We start from the raw sequence: 21,864 nt of genomic DNA, 5'->3' as shown, positions 1-21,864 counted from the left end.
TAGTTAGGATGTGTCCAAAGCCAGATTTGACCTCAGGACCTCACATCTCTAGTCTTGGCTCTCTATCCACTAAACTATTTACATGTTCCAGTTCCTTGTATTCTTGAAATCACAGATCTGGGCCAAAAAAAAGTATGAACAAATTTTTCATTGTTTATATAACTTCTTGCTTTTGTGGACTGATTATGATTTATTAAATTTGCCTGTCTTTAATTCACATGTAGATACTTTTTTGTATATGCTTGAATGGGTCAAAAATATAAAATAAATTAATATATACTGTTCTCTTATTGACTGACAATTGACTGATTGCTCCCTCTTCTCCAGGAAGGGATTTTTCTTTTCTGCCAGTTAGTTGTCTAATCACATATACAATCAAGAAGTATTAGGATAATTTCTCTACTCTCTTGCTCAAAGGAATAACAATAAAGTCAGATCTCAGACAGAGACAGGGAGAAGGAGAAGGAAAAGGAGAGGGGAGAGAAAGGGAATGTGTATCAGAGAGAGACAGACAGACAGACAGACAGAGACAGAAAGAGATTATCTATAAATAAAAATAAAACCCAGATTGAGAAATAGATAACCATTAGCCCTCTAAATATCACAGTTAAGTTTCCTGGGATTCTTCTAGTTCCAGAACTATAAAAAGAATCGCTTTATGTAGGACTTTTAAAAATGATTTTCCATGGCCCACAGCTGCTATCTTCTTGATCATCCTCCTTCCCCAGAATTCCTGGCTACTCTTTTTCTGTGGTTAGAGAATTCTCCTCAATCTCTCCATTTGGCTACTGCCCTTACCTAAATCATCTGGGTTCTCTAAATATACCACATGCTTTTCCTGCTTTCATCTGCCTCATGAAGGCCATTGTTTGTTGGGGAGACAATATGTTACAACAGCAATATAACTGCTCTTTGACGCTTTAATCTTGGTTGCCTGTCCCAAATCTGCCACTTAGAGTTTGTGACCAATTCACCATACCTCTTTAGACATGAGCTTCCTTATCTGTAGACTGAAGGAGGAAGGGCTTGGATGATTTGATCTCCAAGGTCCCTTATAGGGGTAACATTTTAAAGTTCTATTCTTTGCTTCCCTGATAAACATGGTGGAGCTGGGATATGTACTGTGGAACCCTCATGGAACAGAGAGAATAAGGGAGAAAAAATTACTTTATGGAGTAAACTCTAGAGAAGGGTTCTTCAAGAACTTCAAAAGAATTATTAAGTAGCCTGGAGAAATGACATCTTTGGGACCTGCCTTATGTTTCTGCTCTGCATTGAAATCTCACCATGTGCTTCCAATTACCCACCAGAATCAAATACAAATTCCTTTTTTTTGGTATTAAAAATCTTCTGTCCCCTGACTTCATCCTACCTTTTCAAATTTGTTTCACATTACTTCCAATACACATTACTGTGTATTGGTTCTAAGGCAGAAGAGTGGGAAGAGTATGCAATAGGGTTAAGTGACTTGCCCAGGGTCACACAGCTGGGAAGTGTCTGAGACCATATTTGAACTTTAGACCCTCCCATCTCTGGGCCTGGCTCTCAATCCTCTGAGCTACCCAGCTGCCCCCAAAACTGGCTTTCTTAATGAACATTACCCCTGGACTTCTCATGTCTTTCTGCTTTTGAACAGACTATCCCTCATTTCTCGAATGCATGCTCTCCTTAGTCCTGCCTTTTAGAATCCCTAACTGCCTTCAAGGCTTAGCTTAAGCAGCCCTTTCTGCTTGAATCTTTTCAGGATCCCTGCAGATGTCAGTGTTTTCCTCTCCAAGTCACCTTGCATCCATTTCATATAATACTTACATATGGGTGTGTTGTCTTTCCTTGCTAGATTGTCTTTATCTTCTAAGCACTTAAAAACTCAGTGCTTGGACCCTTGTAGGTGCCTAATAAATGCATATTGACTGGTTGATTTTAGGATATCGTGCCCTTGTGAGATGATTTGCAGTGATTAATTTAGTGGCAGAATCACATCGTTATTCCAATCTCTTGTATTTACCACTTAGGTATCCCAGAATAATGACTTTAATTTATCATACTCCATTTCTGATTCCTGGTCATGTTAGTTATTAATCTCAAGATTCCTTTTTTGGGGGTATACTTGCAAAAAACTTTCTCCATCTTTTCCTATTAATTTTCATATTCTTCTCTCTTAGTTTTTCAAAATATAAAATCTGATGTTCCTCCCTTCTTTTTATCTCAGATAAGACTGGTATCAACTGTTTAGTATTTCATTCCTATGTCCCCATTAAGGGGTATGGCACTTTGATATTCTGGTTATAGATTTCTAAAAAATTAATGTGATGAAGCATCAATAGCATTATAGAAAGAAGGCCTGAGCTGGAATTCATACTCCATTTCTTGCTAACTTTGTGAACTTGGAAAAATCATTTCACTTCTGAGTCTCGATTTTTTCCTTTATAAAAAGGGAATAATAAAAATAATACTTGCATTAGGGTGCAGTTAGGTGGCTCAGTGGATAGAACAGTGAGGCCTGGAGATAGGAGGTCTTGAGTTAAAATCTGTCTTGAGATACTTCCTAGCCATGCAAGTCACTTAACGCCTATCACCTAGCCCTTGCCCTTTTTCTGCCTTAGATTCTAAGACAGAAAATACAATTTTTTTTAAATACTTGCATTACTCATTTCATAGTATTCTTGTGTAAGGCAGCACTTTGTAAAGTGTTATATGAATGGGAACTATTAATTTTAAATTACACATGTAATATAATTTAAATACATACACAATATAATGATCATATATATGTAAACTAACAAAACTAGAATTAAAACCTTATATCTGAATTATGTGGTTTGAATTTTTTCCTAGTATCTGTTGAATTAATTTTGTTGAATAATTTACATTTGGTAAACTTTAAAAGAATAAGGAATGATTGACATATATTTATTCATTCATTTATTTTAGTGTGTAAGTTCAAAGCACATAAAAGATGTGCAGTAAGGGCCACGAATAACTGCAAATGGACTACTCTGGCTTCCATTGGGAAAGACATCATTGAAGATGAAGATGGTGTAAGTTTCTACTTTGCCTGTTACATGTTCCTACAGCTAGAGTTGCATGTTTTCTGCTTTGAGTGAATAGAATTCAGAATTAAGTGGGAGCAAAAATTAGTAGATTCGATAAGTCACTTAAATATCTGAATTCTTTGGGAAACTGATCATCTTGATTGAGCAAGATCTCTGCTGTCATCATGTATAAGTTTTGTTCTAGAATCAGAATGAAGTCATTACTGGTATTAATTCTAAGACTTTTTATTTTGCTTTTTTGTAGCTCTCTTTTTGAGGTCTTCAAAGAAAGTTTCTGAGTGAAGTTAAGAAGAATGTTTTTGTAGTGGAGTAATATAGTATCAGATCATTTGTTTTTGACTTGCTATAAAAAGGAGACTATTATATGTATATGCCCTCCTTTCCTTTTGCATATACTATCCCTCATTTCTTGAATGCATGCCCCCCTTACTCCTGACCCATAGAATTCCTAGCTTCCTTCAAGGCTTAGCTTAAGCAGCACATTCTACTTGAAGCCTTTCATGACCCCTGCAGATTTCAGTGCCTGCCTCTCCAAATGACTTTGTCTCTACTTTGCAATCCTATTGCTTTCTTCCTGTGTAGGGATGTAATATCTCTACACAGTAGTCCTGGCAGATTCTGGGGATACCAGGCTACTAGACAGTGCTGAAAAGGGGTGGAGCTTTTGTGGGTGGGATTTTTAGAAAGCATTTACATCCATTATGGAGGCAGAGGCTAATAAAAGGAATTTGTTGTTAGCTGCCAGAACTTACTCCCTTTTGCATCTTATTTAGAAATGTGCCAATTACTTTACCAAACCATGCACAACTTAACATTTCTTGATTACCTGCCATTCTAACTGAAGCTTAAAGTCAAATATGAAAATATATATGAAATATTTTGCAAATCTTAAAGTTGTGTACCAGCTACCTGTATTTAATCTACCTGTTATTATTGTTAGAATTTAATAAATAGAAAAGACCACCTTTTTAATATTTTTTTGAAAAATTTATTTAATTAGTCAATTTATAATATTTTCCCTTGGTTACAAGATACATGTTTTTCCCTCCCTTCTGGTAGCCAATGGGCAATTCCACTAGGTTTTACATGTGTCATTGATCAAGACCTATTTCCATATTATCAATATTTGCTCTAGGGTGATCATCTAGAGTCTACATCCTCAATCATATCCCCATTGAACCATGTGATCAAGCAGTTGTTCTACTTCTATGTTTCTACTCCCACAGTTTTTCCTCTGAATGTGAATAGTGTTCTTTCCCATAAGTAACACAGAATTGGTAGAATCAATTATATTCGATTGTGCCACAGTGTATCCGTCTCTGTGTACTACAGTGTTCTCCTGGTTCTGCTCCTTTCTCTCTGCATCAATTTCTAGAGGTCATTCCAGTTCACATGGAATTCTTCCAGTTCATTATTCCTTTGAGCACAATAGTATTCCATCACCAACATATACCACAATGTGTTCAGCCATTTCCCAATCAAAGGGCATCCCCCAGTTTCCAATTTTTTGCTACCACAAAGAGCACAGCTATGAATATTCTTGTATAAGTCTTTTTCCTTATTATCTCTTTGGGGTACAAACTCCCACAGTGCTATGGCTGGATCAAAGGGCAGATAGTCTTTTATCGCCCTTTGGGCATAGTTCCAAATTGCCCTCCAGAATGGTTGGATCAATTCACAACTCCACCAGCAATGAATTAATGTCTCAACTTTGCCACATCACCTCCAGCATTCATTACTTTCCTTTGCTGTCATGTTAGCCAATCTTTTAAACCATTTTTAAAATATAAATTTAAATTAACAAAGAAATCATGTGCTCTGGATTGTAGAGGTCATTGTGTTCATTATCTTGCAACTCAGATTGCATTTAAACTGAGTTTTTTTTAAAGGATAATCCAAAAGAATTTTCTACATCTCAGGTTTTCATTTTCAGTGCCCCTCATTCCACCCTTGTGGTGCTTTTCACCATGTATGTATCAGGAAGAGTGACCTTTCCAGGCTTTTAAAATTATGTATGCTACTTGTTCATATTAAAAGATTCTATTTATAAGCACTAATAATGTAGACGACAACCTACATGACAGAAGAGAATGGACCCTCTCCCCTTCTTGCCCACTTGGCTAATATACAAGCTTACTTTATGCTTGTGTATCTGTGTGTCTGTAGGTCTCTTCGTGTTAAAAGATAACATTGCTTGGGCAATGAATGTAGACATGGATATAAATAAAAAGATTGGGTAAAAATGATGGGTTTTTTGCCAGCAATTTTAGTGCATAAAATACAAGGTAAAGATTATTTTCCCATGTCTAAAGCCATGATGTCCAAAGTCTGTAGACTTGAGCTTTTTAACCAAGACACCATTACACTTAATATGAATTTAAAAGGGGTGATTAATGTGAGTGATTATTAAATTTTAAATTTGTTTTATCTGTTTCTCTGCTGATTCAATCTTCCCTCTTCTCCCTTACCCCACAGATAGCCATGCCTCATCAATGGCTAGAAGGCAATTTGCCAGTCAGTGCCAAATGTGCAGTCTGTGATAAGACCTGTGGCAGTGTCCTGCGTCTCCAAGACTGGAAGTGCCTTTGGTGTAAAGCTATGGTAGGCATTTCTTGCTGTGGTGTGTAAAGCTGTTTGACAACTGTTTTCATTTTTTTTATTTTTATTTTTTGTTTTGTTTTTATATTTTCTTATTTAGTCTTTAAATACTATAAAACTTGGCAGGAAGACAAAAAAAAAGCTAGGACATTGCTGAGCTAATCATATAGATTCCTTTTAAGCAGGACTTGTCTGTTACAATCTAAAGCCTTTATAAATATGCCTCACTATAATAATAGGCCATATTTTTCACATAGGTATATAGTATTTGCATTAAGGAATTTTTTTCCTCTACTCCAGTTCTAATTTGATAACATTCGATGGTATGAGGATGTAAGAGGGAAAATTATAAGACTGGCTGTAAATAGATAATTTTATTAAATCCAAAGTAGCAGGGGAAAAAATGGAAAAACAAGAGAGAGATGTATAGGTACTTTCCTTTTTTGCTCCATTTAGCTAGCTATTCAGTGGCCACCATTAGGGGCCCCTAGCCACACTCACAGGAAAGTCAATCCTGCCACAAACACGGAAGAGTCAAGAGAGCAAAATCACCTCTTGCCTCAGTTTATCAAACTTTTTTCTCTGCCCACTAACTCTCACATATCACATCTCAGGAGCCAACTGTGGCTTTCTATTTTGCCTGGGCCACAGAGGGTGACAGTCCAGAGGACAGTGCAGGGGACAACCACCCTGCCTCCTCTGTGCTGATCTCTTGACTCTGTTGCTGTCTTTCTCTGGCTCCCATCCTATCCTTGTGACTCAATTCACTCAATGATTTCCTTCACACAATCCTCCCCTCTGGGTTAAGTTCATGCTCACCCAGGTATGCAGGTAGCTGTGCAACCTCAGAAAGGGAGGGAGGGTATATTTCCTTCACACAATTGTGGTCCTGGTTTCTCAAAGACCTATGCCAATAGGGACACGAGTCATGCTAAGTGTTATTTTCCTGGAAAGACTTAACCTCCTAGGAGAGATTGTACTTGTTATCAGAGAACTATTCTAAATGAACAGAAGTCTATCACCAGAATGTGTCTAGTAAGTGACAAATATATATGTGTGAAAGTCTGATCTTATACTGATTATATAAACTATATGTAAAAATCGGGATTATCGTTATCTTTGTTATAATTTTCTTCAGCATTTTCTTCTCCTTGTACATTGGTTTCTTCCAGTAACTACTGTTATTGTTGATTATTTTTCAATTGTTCACACAATTTAGAATAAAATGGTATAATATTCTAGTTATCCCACAGCACAATTATGCCATTGAATTATGTAGTCTCCTTATCTATTGTTAATTTAAAAGTCTCTAGCTCAAAAGTTGTATACATTATTAGGAGCATTTGCTACATTGAGTGTTTTCACTTTTTCTTTATTATAAGGGAAAAGTCAATCTGAAGATTAGGGCAGGGTAGGAGGAATTTGAAGAAAGAATTATAATGAGTAAATAAAAACATCAAGGCAATATTTTTAAAGGCTATTGCTCTTAGATAACCTCCCTCCCCCCAAACACTCTTGATCTTATGGTATTTTGGGCACAGAGTCTTTCAAACCACATTGGTCTTATTAAGTAAGTTAGTACTTGCAGCATCCAAAGTTAGGATCTAAGTGATTGCAGTTAGTGTTGTTATCTTGTAAAACAGTGGTTGCCTTCTCAGTGTTTGTAGCCATCCCCTAACCCTTTTGATTTTCTCACTTGAGAATTCTATTTAGTACATTAGGTCTCTGTTTTGCAGACCATAAAACTGAGATCTATAAGTTAAGCATCTGACTTGGCATTATGTCATAAACATACAGTGTATCCTCACAGTCTTAGTACAGTTTTAAGGTAAGTTTTAGCAGAGACTGAAAAAGGACTCTAATCTCCAAATTACTAGACCTTTGGAAGCCGTGACTTGATATTGAGGTGGAAATGCCTTGAACTAGAACATATTAAAAATGATGAGATCTTTTGTGATGTGTGCACTCACCTATATTTGTAATATATATGATAAGTCATTAGGGAACTGAATATCTTTCTTTCACTGGTATTTATCAAACTTAATTTGTTATTAGGTACACACTGCCTGCAAAGAATTATTTCCTTATAAATGTCCGCTTGACCAGTGTAAGGTATCTACCATACCACCGATTGCGTTGAACAGCATAGACTCTGATGGTACGTAATACTATAGTAATGAGTGTTCTTGACATATATTTATCATGCATATGCATACTTTTGTTTGATCCACACAATTACCATTATTTATTCCAAAATTAGTCTCACTCTACTTTCATTTAAACTGTTTAAACAGGAAAACTATATATAAATTGTGAATTGATAGAAACATTAAAGTTCTAAAATTCAGCTGCTTTTTGGTGAAGTTTTTATATATGTTATTTGTTTATTAATTTTAATAGTTAAAACTAAGATAATTATTGATTATTGCTTGAAAAGAGCTATGAAAAACCCCAACTACATGAATTTAGGAGTAAATTTTAGACAAATTATAAAGTATTATGCAATTTCCATCATAATGTTCTTTTAAGAATGATATCAATTGATTCTAAGTACAAAATATAGAACTAAGGACCTTAGGCCTTCATAACATATTGAGTGTTTTCATTTTTTCTTTGTTGCAGGGGAAAATTTAATCTGAGAATAAGGGCAGAATGGGGAGTATTTTAAAAAAGAGCTATAATGGGGAAAAAAAAAACACCACAAACATCCAGGCAATATTTTTATAGGCTACTACTTTTAGAAAGGCATCCCCTCCACTCTTGATCTCAGGGGATTTTGTATACCAGATACTACTAATCCCTTGCATTAACTTAAACTTAAACATGCTATATAATATATTTTTTTACACTGGATCTGATATTTCATTGGTATAGAGTATTTCTGGTTGAGGAACTCCCTATACCAAGGCCAACTAAGTGCTCTACAACATATAGTGTTAGAGAGTGGCCTAGGGGACTTAGACACATGGCCAGTATGTGTCAGAGATGGGACCTAAACCAGGTTTTCATAACTCTGAGGATTGCTTTCTCTACTACACTGCATTGCTCATATACTTCAACCCTCTATTATTAGTATGTCTTTAATTATATCATCATCATTCATATTATATGGCACTGATATTGTGCTTTATACTTGAGAAAGTAATTTGTTTTTAAGTAATATAATTTGACATAGCATATTTAAATATATGTAATTTTAAGTCAGATCATATCAAAATTCTATTAAAGATATTCCATATTAAAGAATAATTATTTAGACAAGAAATAGGAGTTGAAGAGGAAATAAACATTTTATTAAATAATAAATGAATCATCTTATTGTAAACTAAAATTAAAATTATTCATTGTGATTTATTAAATAACCTATTTTAAGACCTTATTTTCTGTCTTAGAATTGATATTAAGTATCAATTCCAAGGCAAAAGAGCAATAAGGTCTAGGCAGTTGGGGTTGTGACTTGCCCAGGGTCACATAGCTAGGAAGTGTCCACCTAGCTACCACTAAACATTGTACTTTAAAAAAAACCAAGTGTTCTTAGGAGAGGCTAACTAATGTGTCCAAAATTATATTTAATTGGCTTCTATGCAAAACAGTCAGAAAATGGTAGCTATTGTTGATTTTTTTATCCTCAGAATTTTAAAATCTTTTGCTATGGAACATTCGAGTACAAAAATATAGCATATTCTAATACTAACTATATGAAAACAATAAAATTGAACTAAGGTACAGCTTTTGTTGTGGCTTAATTATTTCCAGTATTCAAATAGCAGATAATGTTCACCTAATAGTATTTTTATGAATTTTAACATTTTTTCTTTCTCTCAATTGCTGTTATTTAAACAGGAAAGCCACCTTTACTGATTTTGCTGTTTATGTTTTTGCAGGGTTTTGGAAAGCAACAGCTCCACCATCTCGTGCTAGCCCTCTTTTGGTATTTGTCAACTCTAAAAGTGGAGATAATCAGGGAGTAAAATTCCTCCGTCGATTTAAACAGTTGTTAAATCCTGCTCAGGTGTTTGATTTAATAAATGGAGGACCTCACTTGGGGTAATACATTATGCATTATTTAGAAACCTTCTTTAAATAAAACATAGTATAAACTATGAAATTTAATTTGCCTCCCCTCAAATTTGCATTTGCCCTCAATATTATAGATGCATCTAAAAATACATGTGAATAGAAGATTGATTTTTATTTTAAAGAAAGTAATTAGCTTATAGATATTTATTTCTATTTTGTAATTTGTAATAACTTCATTAAATTTTATTTTTTTAATTTCTCAGAATTTGGCTAACGAGTTCCATTTAGCAGTTATATGCAGTAATGCTGTATCAGTTTGCTTAGCTCTAGAAAACATTTCTTTATTTCTAATGATACAACTTATATACAATATACTATTATTAATTATAGGGGGTAATGATACTCTCACAAAAGATCTATTTTATTGCCTTGCTTGTGTTTTCAGGTAACCTTGTGCTCCCAAAGGCTCTCAATAAAAACCAAGGGCTGGTAGATTCTACCATGGTGAAAAGACATTGAGCAGACCTCTGGCAATAGACTGACCATTTTCTGAAGATCAGTCTAGCTAAATATGGAAGGACTAGCTATTAAGTGGTGAATTCTTTGATCAGTTTAACCCATGAAACAAAGAAAATTTAAAATTGGTCTCTTCTACTTCGGTAGTGTTGTGGAAACTTTCAGAAATGGGAGCTGGACATATTATGAGTCAGTTTTTTGATCATCTAGAAACATTAACTTTGCTATTGTTACTGTAAATGTGAGTTCCAAGGTTACAGATGTTACATAGTGACTTCTAAGATGATACATTACTAGAAGAATGGAATCATATCATCATTGACATTCTCACCATTAAGAGAACCATGACTTACATGTTCTCCTTAGAGAGGCAAACATAGGAAATGGCTTAGTTGATTTTATCATCACCCATAGCCAAGAAATTAAAACAATTCTTGGTACTCTCAATGCTCTTCAAGGTACTTATGATTAGCATAGGCAAAAACACTATCATGATGATAGCTGCCCCAAAACTGAGGAGTTAGAGAAATTTAATTAGGAATTTGACATTATCTAAATTAAATCTTCATATATTTTTAATACTTGGTGACTTCAATACAAAGGTGTACATAAGGGAGAATAGTTTAAAAATATATTGGAGAATATGGTGTAATGGAAAGAATATTTGAACTTGGATCTTCCAAATGTCTGGACTCTAAGCCCAGGGCTCCATTTATTGTATCACCTAGCTGTTAAACTGAAAGGGTGAGAGTGGGTTTCATTTGGTGGTAGATTACTGTCAATGATGAATGGTCCACAAAAAAAGATGTGTGATGGATCTCATAGAAGATACTTGGTAGTAACAGTCCTGTTGAGAGAATAAGGAATTACAGACAGCCCTGATGTCATAGTAGTCCTCAAGTAATGTCAAGAGATCTGGAGAAAGGTCTCTTGAATATTGAAGAGAAAGTTTAGCACATCAAATAGCAACACCTTATGGAAGATTTACCAGTGGCCATGAGCAAAAGTACCTATTGGATGAGTTGTGGATGAGTTATGATCTCTACCAGTGGAGAAGGTATTCACATTCATTCAAGAGTAAAGTTGTTTAAGGATAGGGTACTGGAATTAAAATTAAGCAATACAAAGGCCCACATATTAGATTAAGGGACATAATGTGATTTAGAGCATCTACTGGAAAGATATTAACATTAGTCAAATGATTATTTTGTTTCTGATGAGTTAACCTATTCCTCCCCACACTGAACCCCAATGACCTTTGTCAATACCTAGTAAAACAACAGCATTATTAGAAGTAGGGTCAGGATCGATTCTATTATGTTATCCATCCCCTATGAAAGCAGAATATTTATAAATATGTATTCACCATATAATCTTAAAAGTCTGGAATTTTGAGATCTACAATAAATGACTTGACTGATTAGTTCATTTGTATTTTTCACCTCCAGATTATTAAATGAGACCTGCAATTTTAAATTAAGAAGGTGAAAAAATATCATTATCTCATCATGGTTAATCTGTTCTCCTCTCAATGAAATTCACATAATTTGGAATGATGAATAATTTCTACTCAAGAGAACTCCTAGGGATAGTAGAGATATTTTCCAAATTTCATGGTATATTTGCAGAACTATATAGTGAAATTGATGTAATGCCTGGCAGAATGCTTAGTGAATTCCCTAAACTGCATTAATCTTACTTTCTTGAACACGCTCTTTGCATTGAGGTCACAGTTATCTTGATGTTAAAAAGACCACATTTAATGTATCTCACAAGTGATCATTGAACCTTTGCTTAAAGTCCTCCAGCAAGAGGAACAGTACTACTGTATCTTGAAGTAGTCCATTTCACTTTTGAATAGCTATAATTGTTAAGAAGTTTTTTCTTTATAGCATACTTACATTTACCTGTTTGCTATTTGCCCCCATTCCTAGTCTTGCCTTCATCAAATCATTAATGAGTATTCTTTTGGTCCAACTATTCTACTAATTAGTTAAATAGCCTGTCCACCTCTGACTTTTCCATAAGAATAGCATGAGAGGATTTGCTAAAATCTAGGTAAACTATAGCTATAACGTCTCCTTCATCTACTAAACTGGAAATCCTCTTTCTTTGTAATAAACTCCTTTCAGAAAATGGCATTAGATGAGCCTGGAAGAACCTGTTCTCTGTGAAGTCATATAGGTTATGTGCTTTTCCTTTATTTTACTTCATATTTTCTAGAATTTTGCAGGAGTTATAACTTAATGGCCTGAAGTTTTAAAATTCCTTTGTCTGGCTTCCCCTCCACCCCCCAAATGAGGAAAACATTTACCTTTTTCCAGGTCCTCTGTACCTCTCAGAATTGCATCTTTTATTTCTTTCCTCAAAACAAAGTTCTTTGTCTTTGATTAATCTGAAATGATCATTTTTACACAAATGAAAACTACTCTTAGGGAAATGTTAGACTTTTCACTGAACTAATTGATTTACTAAAATAAAACAATTTCTCCCTTCAGCTTAAGATTATTTCAGAAGTTTGACAACTTTCGGATTCTTGTGTGTGGCGGAGATGGAAGCGTTGGTTGGGTTTTGTCAGAAATTGATAAACTCAACTTGCACAAACAGGCAAGTATGTGTGCCTGTCTTTTGCCAATTCTTAATTTTCTGTTATTGTTAAATAGTTACACAAAGAGCATCTGAAGAAATGAGGGGTTTTCTACTTATATGCTCTTCAAATTAAAGGTCTCTCAAATGTGTTTTATTTTAGTGTCAGCTGGGAGTCTTACCCTTAGGTACAGGAAATGACCTTGCTCGGGTTCTTGGCTGGGGTGGTTCATGTGATGATGACACCCAGCTACCACAGATATTGGAGAAGTTGGAACGAGCCAGTACAAAAATGCTTGACAGGTAAAGGGGAATTATTTTTGGTTAGAAGGTTGAAAAAGGCATTCTCAAAACATTTCTTTGGAAGTTTTTTTTTTTTTTATGGAAGAAAATAAGATAAATCAAAATGAGGAAAGAGATCTATTGAACTCCTTGCTTTAATTAGAGGAATTCTATGTTACTACCAAATGTAGCTCCTTGATTTTTTCTAAGCTGGGGCCTTGGCCTTATGTTTAAATTAAATCAAGACTCTTGTGATTGTTGAGCAGTATGAATCCATAGGCTTAAAAATGGAAGGGATTTTTAGAAGCCAATGAGTTGAACTCATTCATTTTCTGGATAAGGAAGCTGAGCCCAAAAGCATTTAAGTGATTTGGCCAAATTTGCATAGTTACTAAATATCTGAGTTGAGATTTTAACCCAGATCTTCTTAAATTCAAATCCAGTTCCCCTATCGATTGTGCTGTGATTCCTCTTAACAACTCCTCATCAAATTAATAAAATTAAATTTCTCAAATGACAAAATTGAAGCTTGGTTTTGGATCCCCAGTGATATTAATTCATTTGGCATTTATTAAGGGATCCTAAAAGCTAGAAAGCCCCTTAGAAATCATCTAATTCAATTGCCTCAGTTTACAGATGAGGAAACAGATTTATTTTTGCACATATGCAGTTCTACAAAGATGAAAAAAATCCAGTACCAGCCCTCAGGGAACTTAAAATCTAGAGTAGGTATGATATGTGCCCAAATTAGTGTAATAATAATACCTCATAATTATGTAGATTTTTAGGTTTGCAAAGTATTTTACATACCATATCTTATTTGCTCATTACTCATATTTGTATAGTCTGTTAAGGTTTTCAAAGCACTTTCTTTACAATGACCCTGCAAAATGAATTGTGCAAATACTATTGTCCTCATTTTATACTTAAGGAAACTAAGATATGGAAGACCTTAGTGACTTCCCCAAGGTCACACAATAAATGATCACACAGTAAGCTGTGTGAAATGTGGCAAAGGAAATATTTAGACCTTTTGCTTAAGAAAAATTTGAGTGATAAGATGAGAGCAAGAGACAAGAGTAGAATCAGGAAAAGTATAGAGGAAGTAGCACCCTAAGCTGGATCTTGAAGAGGGAAAATTATTTCATCAAGTAAGGAGGGGAAAGCACGTTCTGGGCATAATAAATATCCTATGTAACTTCATGGAAATGTGGATCTATATCAGAAAATAGCAAGTGGTGCTCTTACATAACACAGTTCATGGTCAGCACTTAAATAAGTCAAAAACAGACATCAAGTTGTAGAGGGTTTTAAATGCTAGGCTAATGAGTTTGAAATTTTGATTAAAAAATTAAAAAGGAACGTCTGAACCATTGTAGACCAACAGTAGACCGGCAGACAATCATTTGAGGTGATGGCATTATAAGAGGGAATGGAGAGAGGTAGGGATGGGGGTGGGACACAGGGGCTTAATGGGACAGCATCCTAGAGAAGATGAGAGAGAATGGGATGAAATAGCATGGACAGAATGGACAGATTTTGCCAGGAGGTCCATCTCCTTCTCTGGCACTGGAGCAAAGGAAGAGGGGAAAAGAAGAAGACACAGAGATACATTTTTCATGGCAGTTGACCCCAGTCAGAAGCCACCCAACAGCTGACTTCCCTCATCAACTAAATGTAACCATTTGATGAGATTCTCTTTCCTCTAGTAGCACAAAAACTTAAAAGATGACACCCAGCTTCCTATCTCCTATCCTATTTTTCATCACTTTTCTTCCCCCCCCCCCCTTATTGATATTGTGTTTAAAATACTACCCACGGGGCCTTTTAAAATTTTTTCCTTCACATTGAAATGCCAACCAATATAAACCCATTTTTATAGCACTTTCTCCTTATACTCAGCTCTGTTAAACCCTCTTTGAAATATACTTATCCCATTTACTTACATAATCCATCATTCAGTCTCTCGATCATATTGTTAATGACATTGTTTATAGTGTATTCATATTCTTTTACCTTCCTTTCTTCCTGGTCTCTGCTACTTTCACCAGGATCAAAACATGATCTAGAGTCTTTTCCTTTAGAGACTTTAATGTCATTAAGTTGATTGCACTTATATCTATTGCATCATTCCCCAGAAAGGAAGACTCAAGAAAGTGGTAGGTGAAAGGGGACTAAAGATGGCTGTGCTGGGACAGGGGATAAAATGCCAAATGTACTTGATAATTTCTATCCATTTATCTATTCCTGTTGCTGCTGGAGCCTATACTTCACATTTGTGTGGAGAGCACTTTTGTGATCTGAATGGGTAGTGGGTAACCTAATCAAGTTGAATGCTCAGATCCCGAACAAATGGGGGAAAGGAGAATATTTTGGATCCTGGAAATGTTTTTGAGCATCAGATGGATGGTTTGTCATTCAAGGACCACCTAAATAAACATAGAGAGGCTGATTAGTGGGTAAAGAATATTTTTTAGCCAAAGTATCTCATTAAGGAAAAAGGAATCATAATCTGCAATAGAAAGCAACAAATCACTTGTATTGAAGAAAGATTAAATTAATCATATTAAGGTTTGCCACCTTTAATCTGATTAAGGATAGAAGATTGGTATATCTATTGACTTGATATTAGGAACTTGGGATTTATTTTTTTCTCTAGTTTCTGTTACTAGATTCAGTCACAGTCAGCTTGTCCTTTCTTTGCCTTCTTTTTAAAACACTTACTTTCTGTCTTAGAATCAATAATATGTATTGGTTTCAAGGTAGAAGAACAGGAAGGGCTAAGCAACAGGGGCTGTGACTTGCCTAGGGACTCCTAGCTAGGACATGTCTGAGGTCAAATTTGAACTCAGGACCTCCGAACTCTGGGCCTGGCTCTTTGTCCATTGAGCCACATAGCTGCCACCACAGTAAACCTTTTCTGATAACTGTGTAATGTAGGACTGATTTGTTATTGGGGGGGGGGGGGGTTTGGTAAATTTTTTATTTGATATATTGTTACATCATCACAATTTATTTATCTTAACTTTTGAAAAAAATTTAAAAAACAAGAGCTGGGTTTATTCTTTGTTCTTTTTTCTGGATAGCCAGAGTTTTAAATATTTGCTTTCAAACACAATAGCTTCTAGAAACAAAAGGTGAAAAAAAACCCCTCTACTTCAGTTTATTTTTTTCTTTATAATTTCTTCTTAAGTACCCTCCTCAACATTTTTCCTTAATTGGAACATGGCTAATTTGCTTATTTTTTAATATTTTTTTTTTAGAATCAATACTTAGGAATAAGAATGGTAAGGACTAGACAGTGGAGGTTAAATGACTTGCCTTGGGTCATATAGCTGGGAAGTGTCTGAGGCCAGACTAATTTGCTTTTAATGAAGGATCATTATATGAAAGGTGATTTATATAACTTAGATAATATAAATATATTTAATGTGGGAAAGAACCTATGCCTGGTGGTGGTTATAACAAATCATTGTATCTTTTGGATCTTTTGAAGCTCCTAGAATGTCATGTCTGCTGGTTGTTGTTATTTTAAGATCCCAGGCAACCATTTTACCCTTGACAAAAATATTTATGTTCATGAGAAGATAAATAAATCAGTTCCTGAGATACTGAAGTGATTTTTAGGCCACTGCTTTCTTTTCCTTTAGGTGGAGTATAATGACATATGAACTCAAATTACCAACAAAGCCTTCTCTCCTTCCCATCACTTCAGAAGAGGAAAATGAGGAATCTCACGTAAGGCTTAAGTCTGCATATGCTTAATGTTTAGCACAGTGAACATTTCAAAATGATAAGTTAAATCATCATATAAGAGATGTGAAATATGTGAGAAGCACCTGCTGAATTTCAAAGAATACTTTTTCCGTGTACTATGTAGTATGATTTCATTGACTACCTTTCATTTCTTACACAGAGGGCAAAGTACATGTATAACACTCTGACTGGTTGATCTGGCAGCAAGAAAATAGCTTAACACACAATTTTTATTCATTTGGCATTTTTCGAGCACCAACTGCACACAGCAAATCTTGTCGCCTGGATGATAGTAAAGGAAATAAAAGTCTTCTGTCCCACAGAAGCTTGCAGGCGAGTTGATTATGCCAAATAAAACGGATCTAAATGGATTAGATTTTGATTTTTAATAATAACTCATATTGCTTTCTGTAAAAAGCAAACAACAATTTTCAGAGCATGAAGGTTGGAAAAAAATTCTTTCCTCACAAAAGTCCATCTGAGTGAGATCAAACAAGTAACGTCATCCATGTTTTACAGGAAAGGAACCAAAGGTTTACAAAATCAAAATTGCACATCTTAGTGTTAAAGCAAGGATACAAACCCAAGTTTCCTAACAACAAACTAATCAACCTTATTGTTATTATTATTATCAACATCTTATTGCCTCTAATTTCCCAGGAGCAATTCAAACAATTACCCAAATGAAGTCTATAGATAGTACCTGTGTTGAGATTTCATAAAAGGAGTTAATCTCCAGAATAAAGATCTCTAGCTTTGAAAGCTGATCAAATTGTGGATTTAAATGAAATCCATGAATGTTTCTCTCCCTTGTCTATGGTGTCAGTTGGACCCAGCTATATTCTCTACAGACTAATTACATCTTTTTCACCAAAGCATATTAATATATATATATATATATATATATATATATATATACATATATACACACACTCTGTATTAACATATCTGAGTATTGTTTCCTACTCTTGTCCTTAGAATGGTATTCTTAGGTATGACTGAACTTAAAAAAGCAAAACCACACCACAAAACACTGATCACAATAGAAACTGTTCTTTGAATCTTTTTCTTGCATAGGAGACAGCACAGTATAAAAGGAAGTGGGCGACAATGCAGGTAGAGAATGTTCTGCATTTTGACTACCTGGGTGTTTTAGGGTTGCTTAATCCTATTGTCTCCTTATCTGTAAAATGAGGAGGCTAGATGACTCTAAGGTGCCTTTCAGCATTAAATCTTTGAGCTTAAGAACTCTCACCACTAGAATTATCTGAAGATGGAATGGGCCACTGGGTATGGTGGTGACTTTTTCCTTTGATGCATGTTTCTAAGCAGAAATTGGATGTTTACTTACCAGAGATGTCATAATGAAGATACCTGGGCTGAATGTGGTGACCCATACACAGTTCCTTCTAATTCTAATGTTCTTTAATTTTTTTTACTAGATTTAGTCATGCATTTTGCCTTATAGTAAGAAAAGAGAACACACAGTTACTAATTTTATACCTTTATATTCTTATCAAGATACAGTTATATTTCAAATTACTTCATCCCTCCCTTTAAAAAAAACCCTACCTGGCCAAGCTACCAGTGACTATTGGTATGTGAGTTTTCCTTAATCCTTCTAGTTTTTCACCTATAGAGAGACTATAACAGTTTTTGACCTTGGATTCCAGAACAAAGTGTTTCCCTTTTATTTGTTTTTTTTCCTCCTCTTTCTTTACCCACTTAATTCTGCCTTTCAAAGTCCATTTCAAATGATTCATCCCCCCATTTATTTTTAATTTTGTATACCCTTACTTTCGGTCTTAGTATCTACTCTAAAACAGAAGAGCTAGGCAAACAGATTTAAATGACTTGCCTATGGTCTCAACAGCTAGTAAGTGTCAGATTTGAACCCAAGACAGACTGACTCCAGGCCTCCTAGAGCTCTATCCCCTGTGCCACCTAGATGCCCCCAGCCCTCCCTTTCTCCTATTAATAACCTTCCTCTCTAGATAGGTCGTAGCACTAATAGATCATGAAGACTGGTTTTGCAATTCTGGTGTATTTACAGGAGAGCTAGGTGACTCAGTGGGTAGAATGCTGGACCTGGAGTCAGAGAGACATTTTCCCTGAGTTCAAGTCTGGCTTTAGATTACTTAACCCTGGTTGCCTCAGCTTCCTCATCTGTAAGATGAGATGAAGAAGGAAATGACAAATTTCTCCAGAGTCTTTGCCAAGAAAATCCCAAATTGGGTCACAAAATGTCAGACGTCTGAACTACATTATGTGCTGTAATTATCTAGTCTTGCTATGGATAGCCAAGAAGAAGAGAAGTAAACTTGATCTAGGACACACAGATCAGGACCTTGAAAGTCAGGATGAAGATTTAGGGATCTCATCCTCATATCACTGATTCCTTCCTTCAAGACTTATTTACTTCAGGTACCAGTTAATCCATGAAACGTTCCCTGACCCCCTACTCCTCAGCAGTGTTTAAATGTCTAAATTAACATTCCCTAGGGAAGCTCCAGGTTCAAATTAGGGGTTTGAGATCACTGGCTCAGTGTGTGACAGCTTGACAATATATAAACTCACAGGAACAAATAGTATAGAGGAAAAGCCATTTGTTTGCCACCCCAAAATTGGGAGAGGAAAAACATGTGCTTAGGGAAGTTATAGGTATAAGTATGGAGAACAGCATAGGAATAATACTGCCTGCTCACCTGCTGTGTTGGACTTTGATTCCTCAGATACCTTTCCAAATTAAATATATCTCAAATCTAATTAATTTCAGAATAAATTACTATGTTTCCTACTTAAGTGCAGAAACATATTTTTCTTTGTTATAAGAGCTACTAGAGATTTTTGATTCTGTATTATTAACCTAAACATCACAGTATTCATCATTTTTACAAACTCAAGTATATTTTTTTTCTTTATACTTACTAAGACTCTGATATCTTTAGATTAAGGTGGATCAATAAAGTTTAAAGGGAAAAAAGGTGATATTCCATTAGGAGTTCTGAAAAAAGCTTTTAGAGATCCATAATTCTGATTAAACCTGAGTGCTGGAGGATTTTAAGGAGAATTTACTTTACAAATAATTTTTGTTGCTATCTTCTTTTTATATCACCTTTGTCTCAGATTTATTCCCTCTTCTTTCTCTTTTACTCACTTATCCATCACCTTGTGAGAAAATAAAAACAATGTAGCAAAACTAGCATCCTTAATGGATATGACAACACATTTAAGTTCTCCCTACTATAGTCCTGAACTCTTCAAGGAAGGAAAAGAAAAGAGGAGAGAAGAAGGAAGGAAAAGAGAAAAGGGGAGATGAAGAAGGGATACTTTTCCCTCTTCATCCTGGGACCAAGCTTGGCCTTTATAATTGTAAATTATAGAACTTTTGTAGGTTGTGCTGTATGATATTGTTTACTGAATCTTTGCCCTTCTATATTTTCTCTTTTGAAAGAAGCCTGTTTACTTGACTTCTAGAATTTTTGTATCAAGAATAATGTAATTTTGTTGAGTCTAAAAAATATCAAATTGAAAAATCACATTGTTCCTTGCAGAAACTAAGCATTTAAAATAGTATTTTGGAATGGAATAATAACCAAATTTTCATTAGAAAAAAATTCCTACATTTGGGAAAGTAAGAAACATTATATAATAGATTAAACAGTAGCATTATATTGATTTTACAAAGTCATATCTAGTACTCTACTTATAAGGAAAACATCTGTATAAAGAATTTTTTAAAATGAAATCTATCGTTTCATTGCTGCTTCCTATTAATTTTTTCTTTGTAAATGAATAACATGTGGAAACCTGTTTGCTAATACTAGTTTTCTATATTGCCCCGAGAAAGGCCCACGGTGCTATCAAACAGCATGAAAATACTTTTTTTGATGGTGCTTTTCTTGTTTTGAAGAAATAAATTGCATTAAAGACATCTCAACCTCCCTTCCCCTGGATAAATTTCATTATCCCAAATGTGTAGTTCTCTCATACAGTATTCATTTCAGATCCCCATAGGCATGATTGTGAAACCATTGCCTATTCAGTTTTCCTGGGAAAGAATACAAAACTTTAGAGCTCCTCCTAATTAACATTCCAGCATCTTGTTAGTACTACAGAAAAACAGACCTTAACAAGATTTTGAGGGCTTTCTTATTTAACTCCATTCTGCCAGGCAGGACCACACATAAACCATCTGGTTTTAAAAGCTTTCTAGAGAAGATAATTCAACTACCTCTTTTAGAAACTAATTCTATTATTTAATAACACTCAATGCCAGAAAATTCTTCCTTATCATTAACCTAAGTCTTTGAAGTCTTCTAATTTGGTTTATTGCTAATGGCCTGAGTAGACAGCTGGTTACCATACTCTGTAAGAAACTTTTATGTACTTGAAAAAACACCCCATCAACCTCTTCTTCTCCAAACTAGTAACTCCAGTTCCTTTAAACTGTTTTCTGTAGGTCTTATTTATCATCTTTAAGTACATCTATTTTATTCTTAAATTCTATGCAGCCCTCTTTTGTAGAAGATCAGAATTTGACATAGTTTTTGTAAGGTCTGTCCAATGAGAAAATAAATTCATGGTTTCTATGTTCTTCGTATGTATTTATAAGTTCTAGCTTGGTAAGATCTATGACCTTCTGATCTCATAAATGTTTAGTATTAGCCATCGTTTTAAGGAATTATTTAAGATGATAAAAGAATCGGTCTGTCTTCTTTGACTCAGCAATGCCCTCTCCTTCACCCTCCATTTAGGATGGAAGTAGGAATGCATGGGCTGAAGCCAATTCATATTGCACCAGTTGTTAACTTTTCAATGTGAGCATTGACACTTTGGAAATCAGCAAATCAAATCAGGTCTTGATTTATTGTTTTGTTGATTCTCTGGGCTTAAAAAGGCAAGGGAGAAAAATGTTAAAATGTATGTTAAACTTAAAAGTTTAGACTAGTTTACCAACTCTTCTCCCCTCCCTTTACCAACTGGTACTTTCATTTCATTTCATTTTTTATCAATTGCATGTAAGAATGAATTTCCACATGAATTTTCTGAA

At 34.9% G+C, this 21,864-nt stretch overlaps 1 protein-coding gene across 11 annotated transcripts in view; it reads left to right on the top strand.

Moving 5' to 3' along the window:
- The window catches only part of DGKH (diacylglycerol kinase eta), a 239,208-nt gene that overhangs the window by 156,915 nt on the left and 60,429 nt on the right, over positions 1–21,864 (top strand). For all 11 annotated transcript variants that reach the window (XM_001363032.4, XM_016425028.2, XM_056807290.1 and 8 more), the window contains 7 exons: positions 2,932–3,038; positions 5,529–5,654; positions 7,707–7,809; positions 9,536–9,698; positions 12,686–12,794; positions 12,937–13,076; positions 16,706–16,793. In XM_001363032.4, the coding sequence (XP_001363069.2) occupies positions 2,932–3,038; positions 5,529–5,654; positions 7,707–7,809; positions 9,536–9,698; positions 12,686–12,794; positions 12,937–13,076; positions 16,706–16,793 (836 nt within the window). The remainder of the gene's footprint in view (positions 1–2,931; positions 3,039–5,528; positions 5,655–7,706; positions 7,810–9,535; positions 9,699–12,685; positions 12,795–12,936; positions 13,077–16,705; positions 16,794–21,864) is intronic.

The sequence above is a fragment of the Monodelphis domestica genome, chromosome 8 (genome assembly GCF_027887165.1).
Source record: "Monodelphis domestica isolate mMonDom1 chromosome 8, mMonDom1.pri, whole genome shotgun sequence".
NCBI classification, from domain to species: domain Eukaryota; kingdom Metazoa; phylum Chordata; class Mammalia; order Didelphimorphia; family Didelphidae; genus Monodelphis; species Monodelphis domestica.
This window is presented reverse-complemented; position numbering and strand designations above follow the sequence as displayed.